Source organism: Perissodus microlepis, chromosome 2 (assembly GCF_051167445.1).
Source record: "Perissodus microlepis isolate ML-2025 ecotype Zambia chromosome 2, ASM5116744v1, whole genome shotgun sequence".
In the NCBI taxonomy this organism is placed as follows: domain Eukaryota; kingdom Metazoa; phylum Chordata; class Actinopteri; order Cichliformes; family Cichlidae; genus Perissodus; species Perissodus microlepis.
The window spans coordinates 23,320,442-23,340,933 of record NC_140462.1 but is presented as its reverse complement, the minus strand read 5'-3'; the positions used below and the strand labels follow the sequence as shown (position 1 = coordinate 23,340,933).

Here is a 20,492-nt window from a genome sequence, read left to right as displayed (position 1 = left end):
CTCTGAAAACACACCAAAAGACAACAGGAGGCCAGAACAAGCAGCAGTGACACAGAGCACCCAAAAAAGTTGTTCGCCAAGGACTATCCGACTCCTAGTTAAGAAAATGAACAATATGACCTTGAGTGAAACCTCTGAAAACACACCAAACACACCAAAAGACAACAAGAGGCCAGAAGAAGCAGTAGTGACACAGGGCGTCCAAAAAAGTCCCTGATCCAGGACTATCCAACTCCTAGGTCAGAAAACAAACGATACGGCCTTCGGCTAATGAAAATAAAGAAAAAAATTAAAAAAAAAAACATCTCTTACTGCTCTGTTTATTTCTTTAAATGAACACTTGTACTTTTTTGTCATAGAAGAATAAGAATATTAATATGAATATGAACACCAAGGCGTTTCCAGGCCAGCCAAGAGATATAATCTCTCCAGCCTGACTTGGGTCTACCCCGGGGCCAAATGCCTGGTGGCACCCTTGCCTCCATGGGCACCTTAACTCATCACTTTTGACGCAGAGAATGTATTTTATTGACTAATATTAGTAGGCTGAAGCTCTACTTAATTCTACTTTTACTATATATTAATATGCTTTTTTAAGGATCAAGACGTGGGTGTGTTTTTCCAGCTTCATTAACAGTTGTTTTTTCAGAGATCAGATGTCCTCACATCTTCAGCAGTAACGTTGATCCATATTGCACAGAGTGCATGTTTTGTATGATAAATTTTAATCTAAATTTAACATTTAACTAGTAGCTTTAAATAACAGTCATCATACCCTGCAGAATGAGAGACAGAGCAGCCGGGCTATGTAAAAAGTGTAAGGGGGCGTGTTCACGGTCACGTCCAGTGGGTGTGTGGGCAGAGACCCTCCACCACGAGTTACTACTGAGCAGACTCTGGCTCCAAAAGTGGAACATGGCAGCTCCCACAATCGGGATATTTTGGCTTCATTTTTGCACAATGGGAGGAAGTGCTGTCGTGTCGTTCATCTTTTATACAGTAATTGGTTAGGACCAATCAGCCAATCAGCAATCTTCTCCTTAAGAAATTTCAAAAATATACAAAACAATATATATAACTTCATAAGTCGACAAAAATAAAATCCAGAAAAATCATGTAGCTTTTCAGATTCATGATTCTTTCGGTTGCATCATAAAGATGTTTCAAGTTCAAGTTTATACACTTAACCTTAAGTTGAGGTCTTTCATGTCTCTTTAACAAAAAACAGAAACAAAATCCCTATTCAGAAATCTCTCTTCTATATGATGGTTTGTGTGTGTAAACGTGTATGCATGTCTGTGTGTCCACACACAGCAAGCATTTCTTTGGCCTGCTGATATGGTGCCTCGAGCAAAAATCCTGGCCACACCCCATCCCTTAAGATCCAAAGTCCATATTAACTCCAAAGTCATATTAACCTACAGATTTAGAAAGAAGACGCTGCATTGTTAACTCTCAGGGAGATGGAGAATGAGCCTATTTCCAAAAAAAGTGGAGTGTGTTCCTTTAAATACTATATAGTATATATTGTTAAAAACTAAAGTGTACACACACACACACACACACACACACACACACACACACACACACACACACACACACACACACACACACACACACACACACACACACACATACCATCATATCATATCATATCTAAAATATCTTTTGAAATGTATTTTGGTCTGAAACTAATAAAGATCACACTAAAGTGATGGTTCATCATAGAAAGGAAGGCCTTCTCTGAATGAGACAAACTCAGAATCTGTGTCTTTCTTTTCTTGTTTAGAGACTTCAGGAACTTCATTTTTTCCATATATGATGATGATGATGATGATGAATTATGATCACATGCAAAAGATACCGTTTGGATGTTTAATAACATGAAATATTATTTCACACAACTTCTTACTTATAAGTGTTTAAAGTCAGTGACAGGTACTCAGAGATAAGGGTGCTCTCTGCTGCCCTCTAGGCCCAATAGACTGTCAAAACACTTTATTTGTATCTAATTATCATGCAGTTATAAGCATGGTAATTGTATAAAATGTGTGTAAAAATACAAGTCTTTAAATATACTTACAAGGGAAATTGCAATGTTTTCTGTTACTGTCTGATATTAATTGAATCTATGTACAATGCAGAGTACAGATCAGAGTAACATGCAGTACTGTAAGTGAAAGGCACTCTTGAGTTAAGAACACAGTGTGGTATTTATTCCTCCCTCAGCTCCTTCCTCTCAGCTTGGCACCTATTCAGACACTCTTTGCACAGGAAGCTTTCTTTGACTAGGTAAAAGCTCTCTGAAATACTGACTGGTTTCTCAGTGGGTATCTTCTCAGCAATAATTGGATTCCTGTCCATCTTGATACTCTCCAGTTTTTTCAGCTTCAAGAGGCAGCCGGGGAAGCGGGTGAATCTGTTATCAGAAAGGCCAATGTGGCGGAGCTCCTCCAGTGCACCAATGGAGGCAGGAAGAGCTTCCAGCTGGTTGAGACCCAGGTTCAGTGTTTGGAGTTTATTCAGGAGGCCGAGCTCGCTTGGGAGGCTTGTGAGACCGTTGTTGCACAGGTTTAAAACCTTAAGGTTCTGCAGGTAGCCGATAGCCACGGGGAGCTCCTCCAGCTAGAAACAATAACACATTTTTTAACAGATGGTGATTTTGGTGCACTAAACATGGACATAATTACAAACCATGGTACAATTTTGAAATGGGCAAACTACAGCTGCCAAAAGGCTAGTGACAGTTAGCGGGTCTCTAAGGTGTCCCCGTATGTTTGTGATTATTTAATGATTGGCTTTTGATGATTAGTACTTTAATCTAGAGATCGTATTTTTAAAAAATGGGCTTAATTTTAAATATTTGGAATATTTAATTATTTAAAATGATTTAAAATAGTGTGAATTGCACTTTTCAGTTAAAGTTATGAAGATGTAATTGCGTGGCAACGCCACAAGCAGGAAGTAGTTGTGAGTGCGATTGGCCGTTGCAACGCTTCTGTACCTCAGACGAGGAAGAGCCTGCAGACCAAACGCAACTCATGTCTCCTGTCTCTACTTTTCTGTATAAAAACAGACCCCATGGAAGGCCTGTAACACCTGTAGCTGATTTGTCCATATTCTTGTTATTTATCTCACTGAAACGCAGCTCTGCCCAGTACTTTGTATTTGCCACTTTGTTTGAAATGAAGAACAAGTACTGCTGCCTACATAACAGCGAATGTATACATTTATACATGAATGTGAGTCCCACAGCCTAAGTAAACCATCTATACACATAATGCTTACATAGCAAATGCTGGCAGCTAATGAGGCCATTCTTGCTTTATATCTGAAAATCCACCAAAACTAGATCTTTTTTCCTCCCACTGCTCCACCAGACCTCAAAAGTCTCTCAGTCTCGTGCTCAATCTTTTCATCATTTTTAATGTTTACATTACTAAATAAGCTTCATTAATGATGGGAAAGAAAATGTCCCAAACTTTGCTCTGAAAAACAATGAAATGGATGTTAAAAAAGATAAATAAATAGTACATAAGTCAAGAAATGTGATTCCATGCACTAGTGACGTGGAATAAAAATTTGACCTTTGACCTTTAACTCGGACTCGAATCATTTCCAGTCTTTCTCAAGCTTTGATGTGATTCTGCAGCCACACACTGATCTATTTCCCACAAACACAGAGAGTTGTGTCAACAATGAGTTTAAAGTGTCACATATTGCAGTTACTCTGCATCATGCATTGCTGATGATGTACTTTTTGAAAACCACACAATCTTACCAGCAGGTGGGGCTGTCTCCATACATATAAGTTCAAGATTACTTTGTGCCAAGAAGACAGGATGGATCCATGCTTTCATGTTGTTTATGTCAAATTCTGACCCCATCAATCTCACATCAGAGCTAAAATTGAGACTAATCAGATTAGATAACAGTTTTTCGTTTCAAATATCTTTTATTAGAAGCAAGTATCTAGCTATATAGATAGCAGTTTTTCAATCTTCTATTATCTAATATTGATAGACCTGCAGAATCTTCCTCTTCTTTGGTGACAGAAGTGGCGTCCGGTGTGGTCTTCTGCAGCTGTAGCCGATCTGCTTCAAAGCTTGACGTGTTATGCATTCTGAGATGCTCTTCTGCATTGATTGTAACAAGCTACGTTTTCTTCCCATCAGCTTGAAGCAATCAAATTGTTCTTATTTTACACAGAAAACTGCCACTGGATATTGTCTCTTTTTCTAGTCTCTGTAAACTAGTGATGGTTATGTGGGAAAATCCCAGTAGCAGCAGTTTCTGAAATACCTTAATCTTACAGAGAATGTGATGATTTTATGGATAATTAAAGTCAGTCATATATCCACAAACACAACAAGCTGAAAGTCAGTGATGCTGCTCGGTTTGCAGTCCTGAATATCACAGCACAAGCAGGATTCACTGCACTGTTAATGTTAGCTATGTTATATTGCTGCCTCTGTTCGGTGGTGTCGAGCCAAACGGACTTTAACGTGTGTTTGAACGAGCTGACGGTTCACTCGTTAAGCTGAAAGAAAGATGCTTTAATCACAGCAGTCACACATGTGTCCACTGTACCATCTGGGAACTCTTCTTGTTTCGTAATAACACAATCCTCCTTCTCTTGTGCTGTTTTGTAGCAGTGTATACACCTGAGACTGTCACCTGTCTGTCTGTCCTGCACTCTCTCTCTTTTTCTTTCTCTCTGATTGTGTAATAAAAGTATGAACATGTATTTATAAGTTACACTTGTGTTTGAATCCTGCAGCTTATCATACATTTGATTTCCATGTGTGACAACTGCAAGTGTCCAGAGTGAGGACAGACTGAGGGACCCACTGCTGCACATCATCTGTGAGGCTTTGCACCCCTGATGATCCACCAGGACAAACTCAGCAGTGTGTGAGGAAGAGGAGGAGGAAGAGCCAGCAGCAGCTGACAGATGGAGAGAATAGACAGACTGTTCCCTGTTTGTGAAGGACTGCTAGGAAAGTTTGAAATAACTAATTGTCTGTCCTGAATCAGTCTTATTAGGTAATGTTCAAATATTTTTATCATCCCAGTGTTTTCAGTGTGGGAGAAAGTACTCAAGGCCTTCAAGTTACACACTATGAAAGGCAGTAACAAGTTTAATATTCAGAAACCTAAAGTATGTATCAGCAGCAGAATGGACCTAAAAAAAATGTTTGTTTCAGTTCTATGAAGCTTTGAGTATTTTGGATTAGTAGTACTGCTGTGTTTGTTGCATCATATTGCTGTAATTGTTTATATGCTTTATATATTCTGAGGTAAGTTGATCTATAGTGTTACATCATATTCTATAAGGATGTTTGTATACTTTCTGCCCAGTTTGACCCATTTAGCAGAAGTCAGCCTGTTTAAGGCTCTGATATCTATTCTGTATGACTTAAAGCAGTTATGACATGGTCTGATTTTCTCACCCAATAAAGGAATATTCAATATATCAGTCTACTCTTCATTTTATCACAACAGTTATCACAGCTTGTACATTTTGTTTTTACGCATATATGTAAGCAATGACCCAAATTTAGTAATGCCAACATACTGAAGGAACAACATTTGTCTCTTATATATGATACACCTATATATGCACTGTCAAAGATACTTGTCTTTGAGTGAAGATTTAAGGTGATAAGACATATAAATAACTGCAACTTGAATCTGTACTGAGGCTCAGTATTTGACACAGAGTTCATGTTCACTGCTGTAATAGCTAATAATGATTAATATAATACCTATAATATTGGCCATATTATATTTACATTACCAAAGTGATATGACTTTAGTCTCATGAACAACATTAGCTAACTGTTATTTACTAACTAATCTTAAATGACTGTTCAGTACAGAAATGAAGCCCAAAAATCATGTTTTACTGTCCTGTGGTCTCAGCCTCAGATACTTATCAAATCACACAAAGCTCTTGTAGAAACAAACAAACAAATGAACAAAACATGTTCTCCTTCATTTCTGTCAAACAAAGTTGTATGACACGTTTTAAAGCGGTTAGTATCATGGTTGCTAGGCAACCTGGGAAGCGCGACGGAGACTAGACCGTCCCATACAGACAAACTTGCCGTTTATTTTGCAAATCGAGCTCAACACTGCCCCTAGCGTCCTGGAGCACTTCCGTTGTGTTTTGGAATTTGCATGTGTTTTGGAGTTTGCAAGTGTTTTGGATTTTGCAAGTGTTTTGCAGTTTGCATGTGTTTTGGAGTTTGCAAGTGTTTTGGAGTTTGCATGTGTTTTGGAGTTTGTACATGTTTTGGAGTTTGCAAGTATTTTGGAGTTTGCATGTGTTTTGGAGTTTGCAAGTGTTTTGGAGTTTGCAAGTGTTTTGGAGTTTGCATGTGTTTTGGAGTTTGTACGTGCTTTGTCTCTAGGGGCCACCGTAATTAATATTTCATTTTGAAAAATGTATTTAAAAATAGTGTTTAGATTAAGTGATTTAAAAATCAATTCGAAAATGAATTTACAAGTGCAGAAATCATTTTATAAATTATTATTTAAGCACAGAATTCTTTATTTCGATGTGTGGCTCTTGTGGTCCTCCATAGGAGGAGGCGATCAGGGGAGCAGGATGACGCTGTCAGTGAAGGGAGGAGGAAGAGGAAGAGGGTCCTGCCCGCCGGCAGCAGCATCGTACTGAGCCTCTCTCCATCCCATGTGCTGCAAAGGGAAGAAAATGGGCTCACGTTCAGACATGTGCTCCTAGAATTTCAGCTCTGTTCGGCTTTCCTGTTTTTTTAAAAAATATAGCTGGTGATAAGAATACATCAGCAGCCTGGAAGATAATTTGTCAATCAAAATGCTTCCCTGCTCACCATCCGCGCAGATGGAGGGATGCGAGGAGGAGGACGCACACATGCAAACAGAGGTAAAATGACACAAACGTCTCCTGTGCTGACTTCCGACACTCCAAATCAGCGTGTGAGAGGCGAGCATGCATGCGGGAGCCCGAGCGGCTCTGTTGCCTCTGTGGAACATTTCGCCGCCCGGCTTATGCTAGTGGAGCTCAGACATCAAAGAGCCGGACCCCTCCCTAAATCATGCTCTTCACGCCATTTAAGCGAACTGAACCAGTCAGTGAGGAGAAATGATACGAATAGCACAGCTACATCTCCCTTCACGGGGAAGTTTCTGGGTTTAAAACACGCTGTGTGTCTTTTTGTGTAAAAATGTGCGGAGTGAATGAGGCTGCCGGTTTATTCTGGACCGTGTGTCTTACTGCGTGCTCCCTTACAATATAGACAGAATGAAAAACGCCTTAAATCATGTTCTCACACCACCAGGGCTTGGCTATGACCCCAAACACCTGCATGGTAGGGGTGGGCACAGGGGAAGTGAACCCCAGACCCCATTTCAGTGGTAATGCCTTGCTCTTGGAATTTAGTTGCCCCACCCTTTGACCTCCAAGAGCGAAAAATATGCTTAAAGTTGAGGTGGGAACAAAACCATCAACCTTTAGTGCTTATTCACCTGCTTCTTGCCCCCTTTTGATGGCTTTATGCCCACTTACTTACTGGGAATCGGACCGTCAAACCAAAGTGTGTCAGTGCCTTGCTCTGATGTTCAAAGGCAGTAATGGATCACTAAGCTTTATGCTCGATCAGAGTCAGGGTTTCATCAGAAAATTCTGTTTTAGCACCATCTTCTGCAGAAAAATGTCTTTGTAGCTGTTTTGTGGGTGAAGAAGAATAGAAAAGAGTCAGAGTCTTACTCACATTCTAATTTAACCTGCTAATATTAAACTAGTTTGCTTTAGTTTCTTCTTGAACTTTGTAAAGAATTAAGTTATAATCCAAGAACAAGAGCAGAGTCTTAGGGTCGTATTGCAGTTTTTATAGGTTTCAGCTAAATTTCCTGGTCTTCATTTGGCTCAGGCACTCTCCCAGACACCCACCTCAACCATGATCATACAGTTAAAGATCCACACTTTAGCCGTACTCTGGTAATTACTGTATTGGCTTATCAAGGCCCAGCTGTGAAGCCTCGAGCTGGATTTTTAAATGCATGAGCGAGGTGTGGATCCAAGAAACACTGCATGATCACTGCAAAGAAAGAAAAGCATCTACATTTTAGCTAAATCTACCTACCGTTTACAAGGATTCAGCCAAAAGAAAAAAGCTTAACCTTCCAGGTATTATCATATGTGGACCATGTTTTAATACTGTAATTGTCTCGGTATAAAGAAAATGAAAAAATATTCATAATAACAGTTTGTTTCCATTAAAATTAAAAGGAAATGAGAATCAAATAGCTTGGGACTGCTGCTCTGATAGGTGGGTGGGGAATAGGTTTTTTGTCGTGGTCAGTGGGAAGTGCAGGAGATCGAACCGCTCAACCAGGCAACCTCAGTGCCTTCCTGTGTGCCGATGAACCGGCTGCCCTCACTGTGCTCCTGAGGGAAATCTAAGCTGACAGTGTGTGAGGCTGCAGGTAGAGCCGGGCAAAAGTGGGACAAGTGCTTCCTGCTGCTGGAGGAAAGAGAGAGAGAGCACGAGCAAGCGAGCTGGATGCTGAATGTCCTTTTCGTGCTTTTTTATCTGAGGAATGTCCGTTTTCTCGCAATTCCGCCCTTTAATGGCCTCAAACTTTGACCACTGATATGAGATCAAGCACCGTTTTCCTGTCAGCATCAGAACACCATGAACACATCTGTGTCACTGACACAAAATAGATCCAATCAGACTGTGTTCATCTGTCTGTAGAGCTTTTTAGGTCACATTTGTGAAATCTAATGTAAGGGGAGCTGAGGATGGTGAAGCATCAGTTTAGGGCTACACCCCAAGAACAGTTTAGGTTCTTAGAGCTCAAACCAGGAAGTGCTGGTGTCTGTCGGTCCTAGATTTTAACGGAATAACATTTAACAGGTTTAAGAATTCCAGAAATTAGCCCAGTTCTCCAAGTAGCTGAAGTTACACCTCTGACATCGGTGTGTGCAGGTGAAATGTGTGCAAATAGGTCTTACATTACAAATCACAAGACGAGCGAGCACCAATTGTAAGGAAAAAAAGACATCCCAGAATTTATATCCATATGTGGGATTTTGCAGTGTTGTTACTTCTCTGTTTTGTCAAGTGTTGGTACGTCATCCACAAAATGTCCTCCATCACTGTCAGAAACACCAAGTAGCTTTAGGATCTTCAGTGGAAAATGTGGTCAAATGTGTCCCTGACCACCTTGTTTAGTGATCTAAATGACCAAATAGCTATCTGTCTTGGTGGTCAATCATGATCTAGTCTGCCTGCGACTATAATACTAGGTCATTATGGCCACACAGAGTGAAACTAATGGTGCTCTGTGAAACTCATCAAAGTCAAAAGTTGGTTCATCAGCTGCAAGTTGCTCTGTAATGGCAGATTAAGTCAAATAACTAACATTTGTTGGAACAACCACAGAGTAAATAAAAAGTAAGGGGGGAAGCCACCAACATTAAGTCACCCAGCGGTTTGTAGAGTGTTACGAAGCTTCAGGTTTGGCCTTTCATCCGTCACCATCTTTGTTTCATTTAACCTGCATCATGAGGTGAAGGTGACTGAAAAAGTCTAATCCACCTTTCCAATCCCAAAGCAGCCACACCCTGATGCAAGCACAGCTTCATCTCCTGTGGATCAGAAGTAGAAAGAATAGAGGCTTAAGATGCCTTTGAGCCCTGTGCACACTCTGTGGAAACAGCCAGTCTGTGTTTGCATCACACCCAGCTGCTGCATCAGTCAGATGCTTCTCCTGTATTTACCAGTGACTGATGACCACCTGAACACAAACCCCTGATGAGTACAGTATGGTCACCGTGGGATTTGTCCAGGCTTTACAAGCAGACAGTAACTGCCTGAATGCATCTTTAAATTGCTGATGGGCAAGCGAGGATGGACACTAAAAGCCACAAAGGAGACATCATCTCCTATTTCTGAGAACTATAAAAATCGAACGTCTGTAAGTCCAAATGTTCGAATCATCAGTCCTTGAAGGAGCCTGTATTTGGGCCACCAGGAAAATTCACTTCACCTTGACTGTCTATAAAACTCGTCCCCAGCTTCTGCCTTTTGGCTCATCTTATGCCAGTCCATCTGAAGTAGTTACCTCCAATGACTGTGCTAATGACATACTGCATGTGGACATACCATTTGGCCTAAAAGTTCATCGTTTTAACCTTGTATTGGCATTTCCTTATGATGCGCCTTGTCACGTGTGACATCACTGCAGCGGTCCGATGGAGCGTGTAAAAGGTAAATCTTTTTAACGATGCACTCCCTGCAGAGGGTCTGATTCTGATGAATCTTCAAGGTTTGGCTGTTGCCAGTTTGCATCAGTCATATGTTAACCATTATGTTTGTTTCACTACATTGCTCCAGAAAATGAGCTTGAAGCTAATCAGTGTTCTCCTGTATGCAGAGAGTGATGTTTCATGCAGTGCGTTTGTACTCTGGAGGTTGTTTAAACCCACAGGGAGACGTTTCTTTACCTGTGTACTTTTGTTTTTTGCTTTGCAGGAGATCACTGAAAGCTTTACGAGTTCAATTACCATTTTAAATTAATTGTGTGCAGAGCACAGCAGCACTGCAGATACTCTGTTGGTGGCTGTGGTCACTCAGGAGGGCACTGTACTTCTGTCCTGTAACAGGGAGGAGATATGAATGATGGGATGATAATCCAACAGTGACTTTTCTGCTCAATGAGCAAGCACAGACACATATCTGAGAGACAGCTGACTAGAAAGAAACCGTCATCATCCCAAAGCTTCTTGGGGCTGCTCTTTTATTCACACGATGCCACCACACACCTGGCTTCACCTGTTTGATTTGGCAACATGAATCCTTTCATATGTCAGGCAACTGTCAATGTTAGTAATACGGGGAGATTCTAACCAGCTGTGCGTGTTTTTCTCAGTCAGACTAGAAATACATGTTTGGGTGTGGTGGAAAAGTTGATTTGTCTTTGAGTGTGCATGTTGAGTTTCTGTTAATCTGTGACGTTTGCAGCTGCTTTCATTTTTCCAACATTCAAACGCGGCGTCTCCTCAGCTGCTTGTCCGAAACACAGCACAAGAAGAGACAGTGGATGCGAAAATAAGCAGTTATGGCCTTTCTGGCTTTTTCTATGGCAGAAGTCAAGTCAGCAGGAGCAGAGTGAGTCAGTCTGTTATCAGAGGTGATGGGCTGTCAGTGTTATTACAGAAAGCCAGGCAGCATTTTAAGACGATGGAAGAGGGCAGCGCAGCCTTCAGCACAGAGGGGCATCGGGCAAAATGAACGCTTATCTGGAGGACGTGGTAGGAAGGAAGTGCTTGTGATGCTTGTGTTAGCTGCTAACACTGTTGCTGCAGTGCTCTAAGCATTACTTCATATTAGCCACATTCAGAAAGGATTAATATTATTGTTGGATTTTAAACGTTGGTGTCACCAAGTAAAGTAATGCCAGTTAATCTTAGCAATCACAGCTTGAGAATCACCAGATGCATGCAGCTAATCCTGCAGAAATATTCTACAGTGGCAGCAAGGTCATGGTTCGTACCCGCCTAACGTGTGAGTGTTTCTGTCAGGGGTCTTTGTGTTCTCCCTGTGCCTGTGTTGGTTCTCTCCAGTTTCTCCAGCTTCCCCAAAGGTGTGTGTGTTAGGTTAACTGGTGACTCTCGATTTGATGTAGGTTCTGAATGATTGTTTGTCTGATGCACCAGCTTCCAGGTACCGCTCGTTGTTGGCCTGCTGAAAGTGTTTCAGGATAAAATCGCTGCTTTGTCACAGCTGAGTGTGTAAACTGTTGTGCGTGTGTGGGTGTAACTTCACTCTGCTGATATCAGTGACCTGTACGTTCAGCCTGTTGTGGAACATGATCTGATGGGTTGACCCTGCTGTCTGCTCCAGCAGTGCAACAGACTGACGGAGGAGAGAGACGAGGCAGAGAGACAACTCAAACACATCAAGAGAGGTGAGTCCAGCTTGTTTACACTTTCTCAAACTCTCAAACGCACAAAAAAATGTGTTTTGAAGTAGGAAATGAAATTAAAGAATCTTTGCTAAACAACAAAGTTAACCTTCAGCAGCTATAACAACCAATAATGGTGTGACAGACATTTATTCTGCAGACATTAGTGCTCTATAGAGGATGAATAATACCAAGTCTTGTGATCTTCTTAGTTTTAAAAGCAGTCAACTCTGAAAAACCTTTACACATACCCCATCAGAATCAGTTGATTGTTTTTTTGTGCAACAACTTGTATATCCAATTTTGTTTACCTTCATACTATGAATATTTTCCCAGTTACAGGTCCTAAAAGTACATGGGTGTGGCTTCGAATTTTTATCAATGGTTTTTAAGCCTTATAACTTTATAAAACAGAAGATATCTATACCAAATTTCCTGGTCCTAAAAACAAGCTTTGTACCGTGGATGTTTGATCTGTACCCTCCAGCTACTCCTGGCATTTCCTGTCTGCTCACTTTGACCTTGGGATAAACTGGTTTAGAGTTTCTGGATCAGCCCATATTCATTAATAGTTTCTAACTTATTGCTCATTTTTCTTCACCTGTCAGATTTCCATTTAGTAGAAAACTATAATTATCATTTAAAAGTGAAAAAAAAAAAATTGGTGCCATTAATCCTTCAGTGCACACAGACAAATACTTATGTCCAGATATCAAATACCACGGAGCAGCCTGACACCTCATCCCAGCGAGCCTTTACTTCCTCCCTCCCTCTTCGCGTTATTCATCTGTGCCTCTGCTGGTATGACATCACCAACACCTTGTCCTCTGAACAGGTGTGTTTAAGAGGGTGTCACCCGTTTCCATGGTGACTGTCAGTTTAGTCAGCCAGTTGTAGGGGAGCACTTTTGTTCTGAGGAGTTTAACTCCTGATCCTAAAACTGAGGAAACGGCAGCATTTACCTACGGCTCCCATGCCTTCCATGATTATTCACAGAGGTAAGAGAAGGTTTACTGATGTTTATCAATTATAGAAGCATGTAGGAGTCAAGTGTTTGCATAGCTACCTGATTATGTGTGGGATGGATAAATTAGTGGTGCTAAATGTCAGTTTAGGATGCTAAAATTCAGACTACCAACTTTTTCATATTCAAAAGGCTTATATTCGATATTCTTGTAGATTTAGCCATATTAACGAACACACAAGCCAACATTTGTCTTTCAAAAAGATTACATTTTAATTATCCTTTTGTGTCTTAGAGAAGCGGGTCAGTGATGTCAGTCGGTTCAGTCAGCTATGTGTATGTGGGCGAGCTGTTATTGTCCAAAGGTAACAGGAGAACCAGGCGTTCTCCATCTGTGGCTTGTCCTCAGGTGACGTTTCAGTAAAACAGGCCGATTCAGAGTCATCGCCTACCTCCCCTAACTACAGCAGTTCTTCCTAAATCTAACGGTGTCAATGTCTGATTTAAGGATATTTTTGTTTTACTGAGCTCCTTTGTTAATTTAATTTAAGTGGAAGCATTCAGATGATCTTACCAAAGTTAGTGTCCCCTGAGGATGAACTCTAATGATGCTGTCAGGGCTCATACTCTACATCTGGTGTCACCACAGGGCATGACACTGTATTTTTTAACCTTCTATGAACATAAGTTAACAGCTGTTGGATAGATTACTGAGAATTTTGATAAACTCCAGCTTGGCCCCCAGAGGATAAATCCTAATTCAGCTGACATTTCCCTGCCTGCCATCAGGTCAAACATTTTATTTGACCTTTTAATTTGCACAACGTGGTCATCTACATTCGTGATCCTGCAGTGAGACTGACCTTTTGTATTTTTAAGCATTTAATGCATTGGCATTAAATTTGGCACACAAGCATGATCCCAGCAGCATTATATTAATCACACTGGTGATTTTTACCGCCTGGCATCATAAAGTTATAATTAGCGTTACCAGTTATTGGGTTTATGACCAGTTAACAGCCTTTTCTTTCCTTAGTGTTCTGTGAGAATGATTAAACTGACACGCTACAAGCTAAACTAAGATTGCAATCATTGCAGAGATCATTATACTTAAGCATCAGCTTTAACCCTGATGCACCGTTTGTGTTATATAATTAAGAGCACAGAGCTGCCGTTGTGTCTGCAGACTTTCAGTCGGTTGTAATTTTGTCTAACTGAGCCAAGCACGAGCAGCTGTTGTTGGGGCGGGGCCTATGGCTAATGGGGATGAAATAAATGAATAAATGAATAAATATTTGTTGGTTTAACTGGCGTTTAAAGAAATATGAGCTGAGTTATCCAGCTGGTGTTTTGTTGAGGTCTTCAGTGACTGTCAGATATCGCAGTCCTCTCCTAAAACTCAATAATATTCATATTAAATGGTAATGATGTGGCAGTTTAAAGTGCACGGCATGCTCCTAATGGAAGGAAATGATTGTCTTTCATATTTTGTAGTTTAAAGTAGAGTCAGTATATGATACAATGATCGGCAAAAGCGTATCATTACACACACAACAAAGAGGCCTTCCTGTTTGCAGTCCTTATGTTTAACAGGTGCAAATTAAAATCTGGGTGTTTAAAATTTTTATCAGAAAGGCTTCTGTTCATTTGGGGATTTTTCTCAGAACATTTCATGGGAACCTGTGAGAAAAACATTCTAGTCTTTTAATCCGACTCAAGCCTCAAACTGCCAGGAAAGTGTCACAAACTTGTCATCAGCAGCAAAACTGGACCTAAGATCCTCAGCAGTGTCAGCAGAATGCTGATCCTCCTTTTCACCATGGGTCTCATCACTTCACACACCCAGTCTATCGTTCATTCACTCATTTATTCATTCACCGCCTTCCCCCAGAGAAGACAGCAGTCGCTCTTGTCATGTTATTCTCATGAATTATTAAAACCTCCTGACATGAATAATTCAGCAGCAGAAAACTGGGGACGGACGAGGGTGTGTGTGGGAGGGGGGTGGGCTCATCTTGCCTGACTCTTTATCCACTGTGGTCCTTGAAAGGCCCTTTCTACCTGTTCCTCAATAATTGATGACCGTGCTCTAATGGCTTTAATGAGGGAGACTTGGCTGCCTGGCAGGTACTTGATTTTGAGCTCTTTTGGAACTCAAAGGCCAGTCTGAGATTAAGTGAGCATAAAACAGTGAAAACATGACCCGAACCGGAGTCTCTGTGAGATAATAAACTGGCCTCAGTGACGGAGGATCCTATTCACACTGAGAGCAAACATAACTAACTGACTTTATTACAATCCTGTGAGTAAAGTAACAGAATACGTACATGATTATGAAACTCACTCAACATTTCACATTTTTGTATTTTTGTTTATATAAGTTTAATTTAAGCATATTTCTGTTATTTCTGTTATAGTTTGAGACCAACTATATATTATAGTTGGTCTCAAAAATGATTGTGGTTAAAAAGTCCACCTCGGCATCACTCTGTTTGCTTCTGCTGTTACATTTCTTCTGTGACTGCAGTTCTTATAAGGTATTTTTAAGGTTTTAACTTTATCTCCATTTATTGATTCCCATTGTCATTGTTTAGCATAAAAATTTATCTGTTAAATATTTGTTCCTTTTCACAAAATCAGTCTCTGAGTATTTAATGTTTGTTGCTTATAAAAGTTGCAAAAAGCACAGAAAAGAACAACAGCGTGGAAGATCATGGGTTTGATGAGAATGCTACTAATACACATAAATGTGTGTGCAGGTGATTATAACGAGGCTTACTTTGTGTAGAACTGTCCCTCTAGTTGGTGTGTGAGATATCCACATTCTAATTTGGAGTGGATTTTAATGTGTTGAGAATTAATTGTTCCAAAAATCTAAAAATCTAAATATATTTCTGTTGTTTTCCCGTGACTGGACCAAAGATAGTCCAGGCATAGCTGCCCTGTCTCGTCTGGTGCAGCGTTGTGTCATATTCCATGGCAGAAATTGTGAGTTTAGTCCAAGATTACTTCTATAAATATGTTTGCAAGCTGACAAACCCTAAAGTAGGAATAACTAAACAGATTGCAAAGGTCCTAACATGTTTCCTGCAGCAGCGAGCACTGAAGAGCATCATTTAGGAGGAGGTGATCTGTCAGAAGGTTTCTTTCCCTTTATTTTGCTTTTCTTGAACCTTATATTTTCTCTGTTAAAATGGAAGCTACCCGGCGCCCTCAGCTCTTTTCCTGAACCTTTCAGCCAGTAGGAAGCAGGCGGAACTGATGTCTCACAGTCTGCAATTTATTCTCTATTAAACCAGTGCAGCAGAGCAAGTAAAAGAGCACAGGAGCAGAGTGACAAACCCGCCTTCCTGGGAGGGATTTTGGCAGCAGCCAAAATTTGTTTGAGCTCAGTTAAAACCAAAGAACAATGAAAAACTCCACAGAACAGAAGACAAGAGAATATGTGAAATGCAGTGAACACATCAGCAAATAAACTTTAGAAAAGAGACAAAAATATATTTCTATGTTCTTCTTCCACCAGTGCTTTGCATCACCTACTGTAATGCTGCATGTAGCTGGAGGCCAACTGTGCAGCACTCAGCTTCACAGGCTGATCGCCTGCAGTGTTATTATCATGTGCAGCCTAGTTATCCAGTCTACTGTACTTAGATAAAAGCCTGTGGCTGCACTTTCCCTGCATTCGAGTACTGCAGGAAGTACTGTAATTACATGCTCAGAGTCCACAGAGGACCTGTGACCATGTGACTCTGGTAGAAACTTTCAAACTACATGAAATCAGGACCCGGGCATAAACACGATGAGCACAAAGGATCCGACACTCAAAAACAGTACAGAAAATAACAATGGCGTCAGATTTCATCACAGAAGCTGTTGAACATGTTCACAATGAACTTCTAAAGTTAAAACATAATTACACAATTAGACATTCAGTTATCTACAGCTTAGCTTAGTGTTGGAGTTTAAACTCCACAGCTCTCTGTCCTCTCCAGCATTTTAACCCTGTTTTAACACTCTGCGCTGGGATTTTGCTGTTACGCACAGATGAATGTCCAAACCGTTGGCTAATCCTGCAAATCTTCTGCCGATAACATGGACCGCCACTAAAGCAGCTTTACCAGCTGCAGTTCGTCGATGAAAAACAAAAGCCTGCCTCTGTTTTAGCTTCAATTGTCACAGGTTTTAACAGCACGTCATTTATCTCATGAGGCCCTGAGCTCGAAGGAATTACTGACCCAGAACAGCTTCTGCAGGACAAAGTGTGTCTGTGAGAGGACAGCCACGTGTTTTATTTCAAACTGTTCCTGTGATGCTTTCAAAAAAGATGAATCGTCTGCTCTTCAATCCTTCAATCCTTATCTGTCAAATAATGCATCATTTTTCATAATTTGTCATGATCTCAGTCAGCATGAGTACGCCATTTCAACTCTTTGGGGTTCCAGTTTATATTTAGTTAATAAATAACATCTTTAAACTCCTAATAATTCATATTGGTAGCTTACAATTTGTCACCAAAAGGTTGATTCTGCTCATCTGGACGTAGCGTTTTCAGTGGGAGAAACGTTTCGTCACTCATCACTTATTTAAGCTACTATCGTCAGCGTACGCACACACGAGAAAAATGAAGGAGACATAACAAGCAGGGTCGTGATCGCGTTCTGCTGGATAAAATGCTGAGCATGTGGCACAACCATATTACATTAAATATGGATTATAAAACCTACACATATCCACATATGTAAAGACATCCTCGCAGACATGTGGAGATAGAAATAAATGAATTATGCATGGTTTAACTTTAAAACAACATAAACAGCCACATTAATGGTTTTTCAATAGAGGAAAAAAATAAAAGAAAGAAGAGGAAGAAGCTTAACATTTCTCACTGCACATTGTTAGGTGTGGGATTACCGGGAGATCCAGAGACTGCACCAGCTGAGGGTTTCTCCTGTAAAGTAACATTTGAAATCTATAAATAGCTGAGAATGAACTGTTTGCTGCATCTGACCCGCAGAGCTGCAGCTGAGCTGCAGTGAAGTCAAGTGGAGGACGATCCGCGGTGGCATGTGGGCTGAAGCAGTGTTTAAAGGGACCAAACGAATCCCTGAGAGATCTCTGAGGGTTTAAATGAGTCTCTGGATTGGAGGGAATCACACACCCAAAGCCCATCCACGAGCATTAAACATTGAATGAGGGATTAAAAATAGATCCGGAAGCCTTCCCTGTCTCCCTTCTATCTCACGTCATCCTCACTGCTGCTTCCTCACCCATATCCAGGCCCTTATGTAAGCATGGCCGACACTCTGGGTCAACATCTTCTGCAGCTGAAGCTTTTCTGTTTGCAGCTCTTGGCTGCTCAGAAATGTGTGGATGGATTTTATTTGGTCAGAGCTCTCTAATCAGCACTTTTCTTTATTCATTATTACTTTCATCTTATGATAGGTTTAGAAACAGTTAAATGATGATGTTAACCTAGCTTTATTCGTTTTTGAAAAATATGTACTTAATAGTTAAGTGGTTAACCAACAAATACCATCCATCCATTTTCTGCTGCTTTCTTGGGGCGTGGGGATATAAGACACAGCGCTCACTGGTCCTCTCTCAGCTTCCCAGGACAACCAAGGATGCAATGTCTCCTTCCCATATGAAGGAGCTCCCCGCCCCCGACGGTGTCCCTAGGGAGGTGCTTTGGGACTCCAGGGTATATGATCTATTGTTACGGGCCTAGAATTTCAAGGCACGGCCAATTGGAGGATCAGACAAAGCGCCTCTTCTTTTTGCTGATGATGTGGTTCTGTTAGCTCCATCAAGCTGTGACCTGCAGCCTGCACTGGGCAGTTTGTAGCCGAGGGTGAAGTAGCTTGAATGAAAATTGCACCTCAGGTCAGTTGGTGCCCATATCACAGGCCTGCTTTATTTTTTATAAAAATCCAGACCTAAACATTTACATGATGAGGTACATGAGGAAACTATTTTGTTTGGGTCGGTTTATTTATTTGCCCCAACAATTTTGCTGTGATTTTGTGCCTTAAAAATAAAATTACTCTACTTTAGAGATCCTTCTCATGTTAGTGCAAAGCACAAGGCCTCCTGTCCATGTATATAGGACAGAGGCAGATGTGTTAGAGCTTTGTTTTGGGTCTCCTCAGGAAACGGTTCCTTTCCCTGCTCCTCAGCGTCCTCCTGAGGATGTAGTTCAGCTTTATTTCCTGGTGAAGACGATCATTTAAAACAGAGCCCAACAGGATTGATGTCATAATTTCTGTTAGCAAAAATATGTTTGATTCAGATCTACACAGATTAAAAAACATGATTATTTGTGGTTTTGTAACATAGTTCTATAGTTGTTGTAGTATCTCCTCCAGTGCTCTGTTACTATTCTGGATCAGTTTCCCTAACAAATGTGTTGCTTTGCTTTAAAGGAAGTCATTTTTCGGTGGTCTTTAGATCAGATCAGTGTCTGAGCCGAGTGACTGATCCACAGCTGGAGCGCGACGTCCTGCATGCCCTTTAAATCCAGCTGTTTTTGTTTACGCAGAGCTGTTGGTATGTGCCCAGAATGCATCATCAGGCAGAGAAGCGTTAGTCATGTTTCCTGCAGGTCTCACCTCACTCTAAAATGTAATAAGCTCAGGTGACCTGAAGGCATCAGCGACACAGAGACGGGTTCAGCTTGTGGTCACTGTCATCATCGAGGGATTTCTATTTGCTTCTCATTGTCTGCTATTACTCTGACATTTTTTACATATGCAGATTTTTTTCATGCAGCAAAACCTTTAAACGTCACTGCTGTTTATGTATTTGTGAAAATGGGACACGAAGGAAAGGCTTTGAAGGACATGCATGGATTGGTGAAATTAGGAGTTAGACTTTATTTTTTGTTACAAATTAAGGAGAAAATATTGTGTATAAGTGTTATTAGATGATATTTCTGATCACTGTCTGGTCTGGGCACGCCGGCTGAGCTAACATCTTTTAAAGATGACGTTCAGGATAAGCTGACGATGTATGTTTCTGCATGCCAGCAGACGCGTAGGTTTCACTTACAGCAGCCTAACAACCGGTCTGGCAAATGATGGAGCAGCAGCCTGTCATTAACTGCTCTGCTCATGTGCTGTGTTATGAAGTCTGCATTCAGCTGGTGATGGAAAGTGTTACCCTGCACACGCTGAGTGCTCAAATACAGGTTATTGAGATTCCTGCTAGGAAACAGTGAACGGGATTCTTCTGTCATACTGCATGTGACAACCACAAAGCAGCATCTATTGTGCAGCTAGCTTCTGTTAGGTTTCTGTCAAGTTTGTTTCCTGAGTTTTGTATTAATGAAACTTTATGTTTGTTTGAGACGCTGCTGGTGTAAGCTGGTTCATAAAATATAATACAGATGCATCATAGATACGCTGTCTGTGCCTCTAAAGTGAGAGAGTTTGGTTGTAATTTGACAAAAATTTAATTCACAGGACAGTAAAAAAACATTTTCTATGACTTTACATACAAAAACATGTCAATTCAACTTTTAGTTTTTTTTATTTAGCACAAAGAGCAGGTCATTTTGTGTGATGCAGGTTGT

At 40.8% G+C, this 20,492-nt stretch overlaps 1 protein-coding gene across 6 annotated transcripts in view; it reads left to right on the top strand.

The window, feature by feature from the left end:
* Nucleotides 1-6,621: 6,621 nt before the first annotated feature.
* shtn3 (shootin 3) overlaps nt 6,622-20,492 on the top strand; it is a 31,764-nt gene continuing 17,893 nt past the window's right edge. For 3 of the 6 annotated variants that reach the window (XM_084953019.1, XM_084953010.1, XM_084952993.1), the window contains exons 1-2: nt 6,623-6,910; nt 11,898-11,961. In XM_084953019.1, the coding sequence (XP_084809145.1) occupies nt 6,842-6,910; nt 11,898-11,961 (133 nt within the window). In that variant the 5' untranslated portion in view covers nt 6,623-6,841. Of the gene's footprint in view, nt 6,911-11,897; nt 11,962-20,492 lie in introns of all 6 variants that reach the window. The other 3 variants (XM_084953028.1, XM_084953001.1, XM_084953032.1) reach the window with 2 other exon arrangements.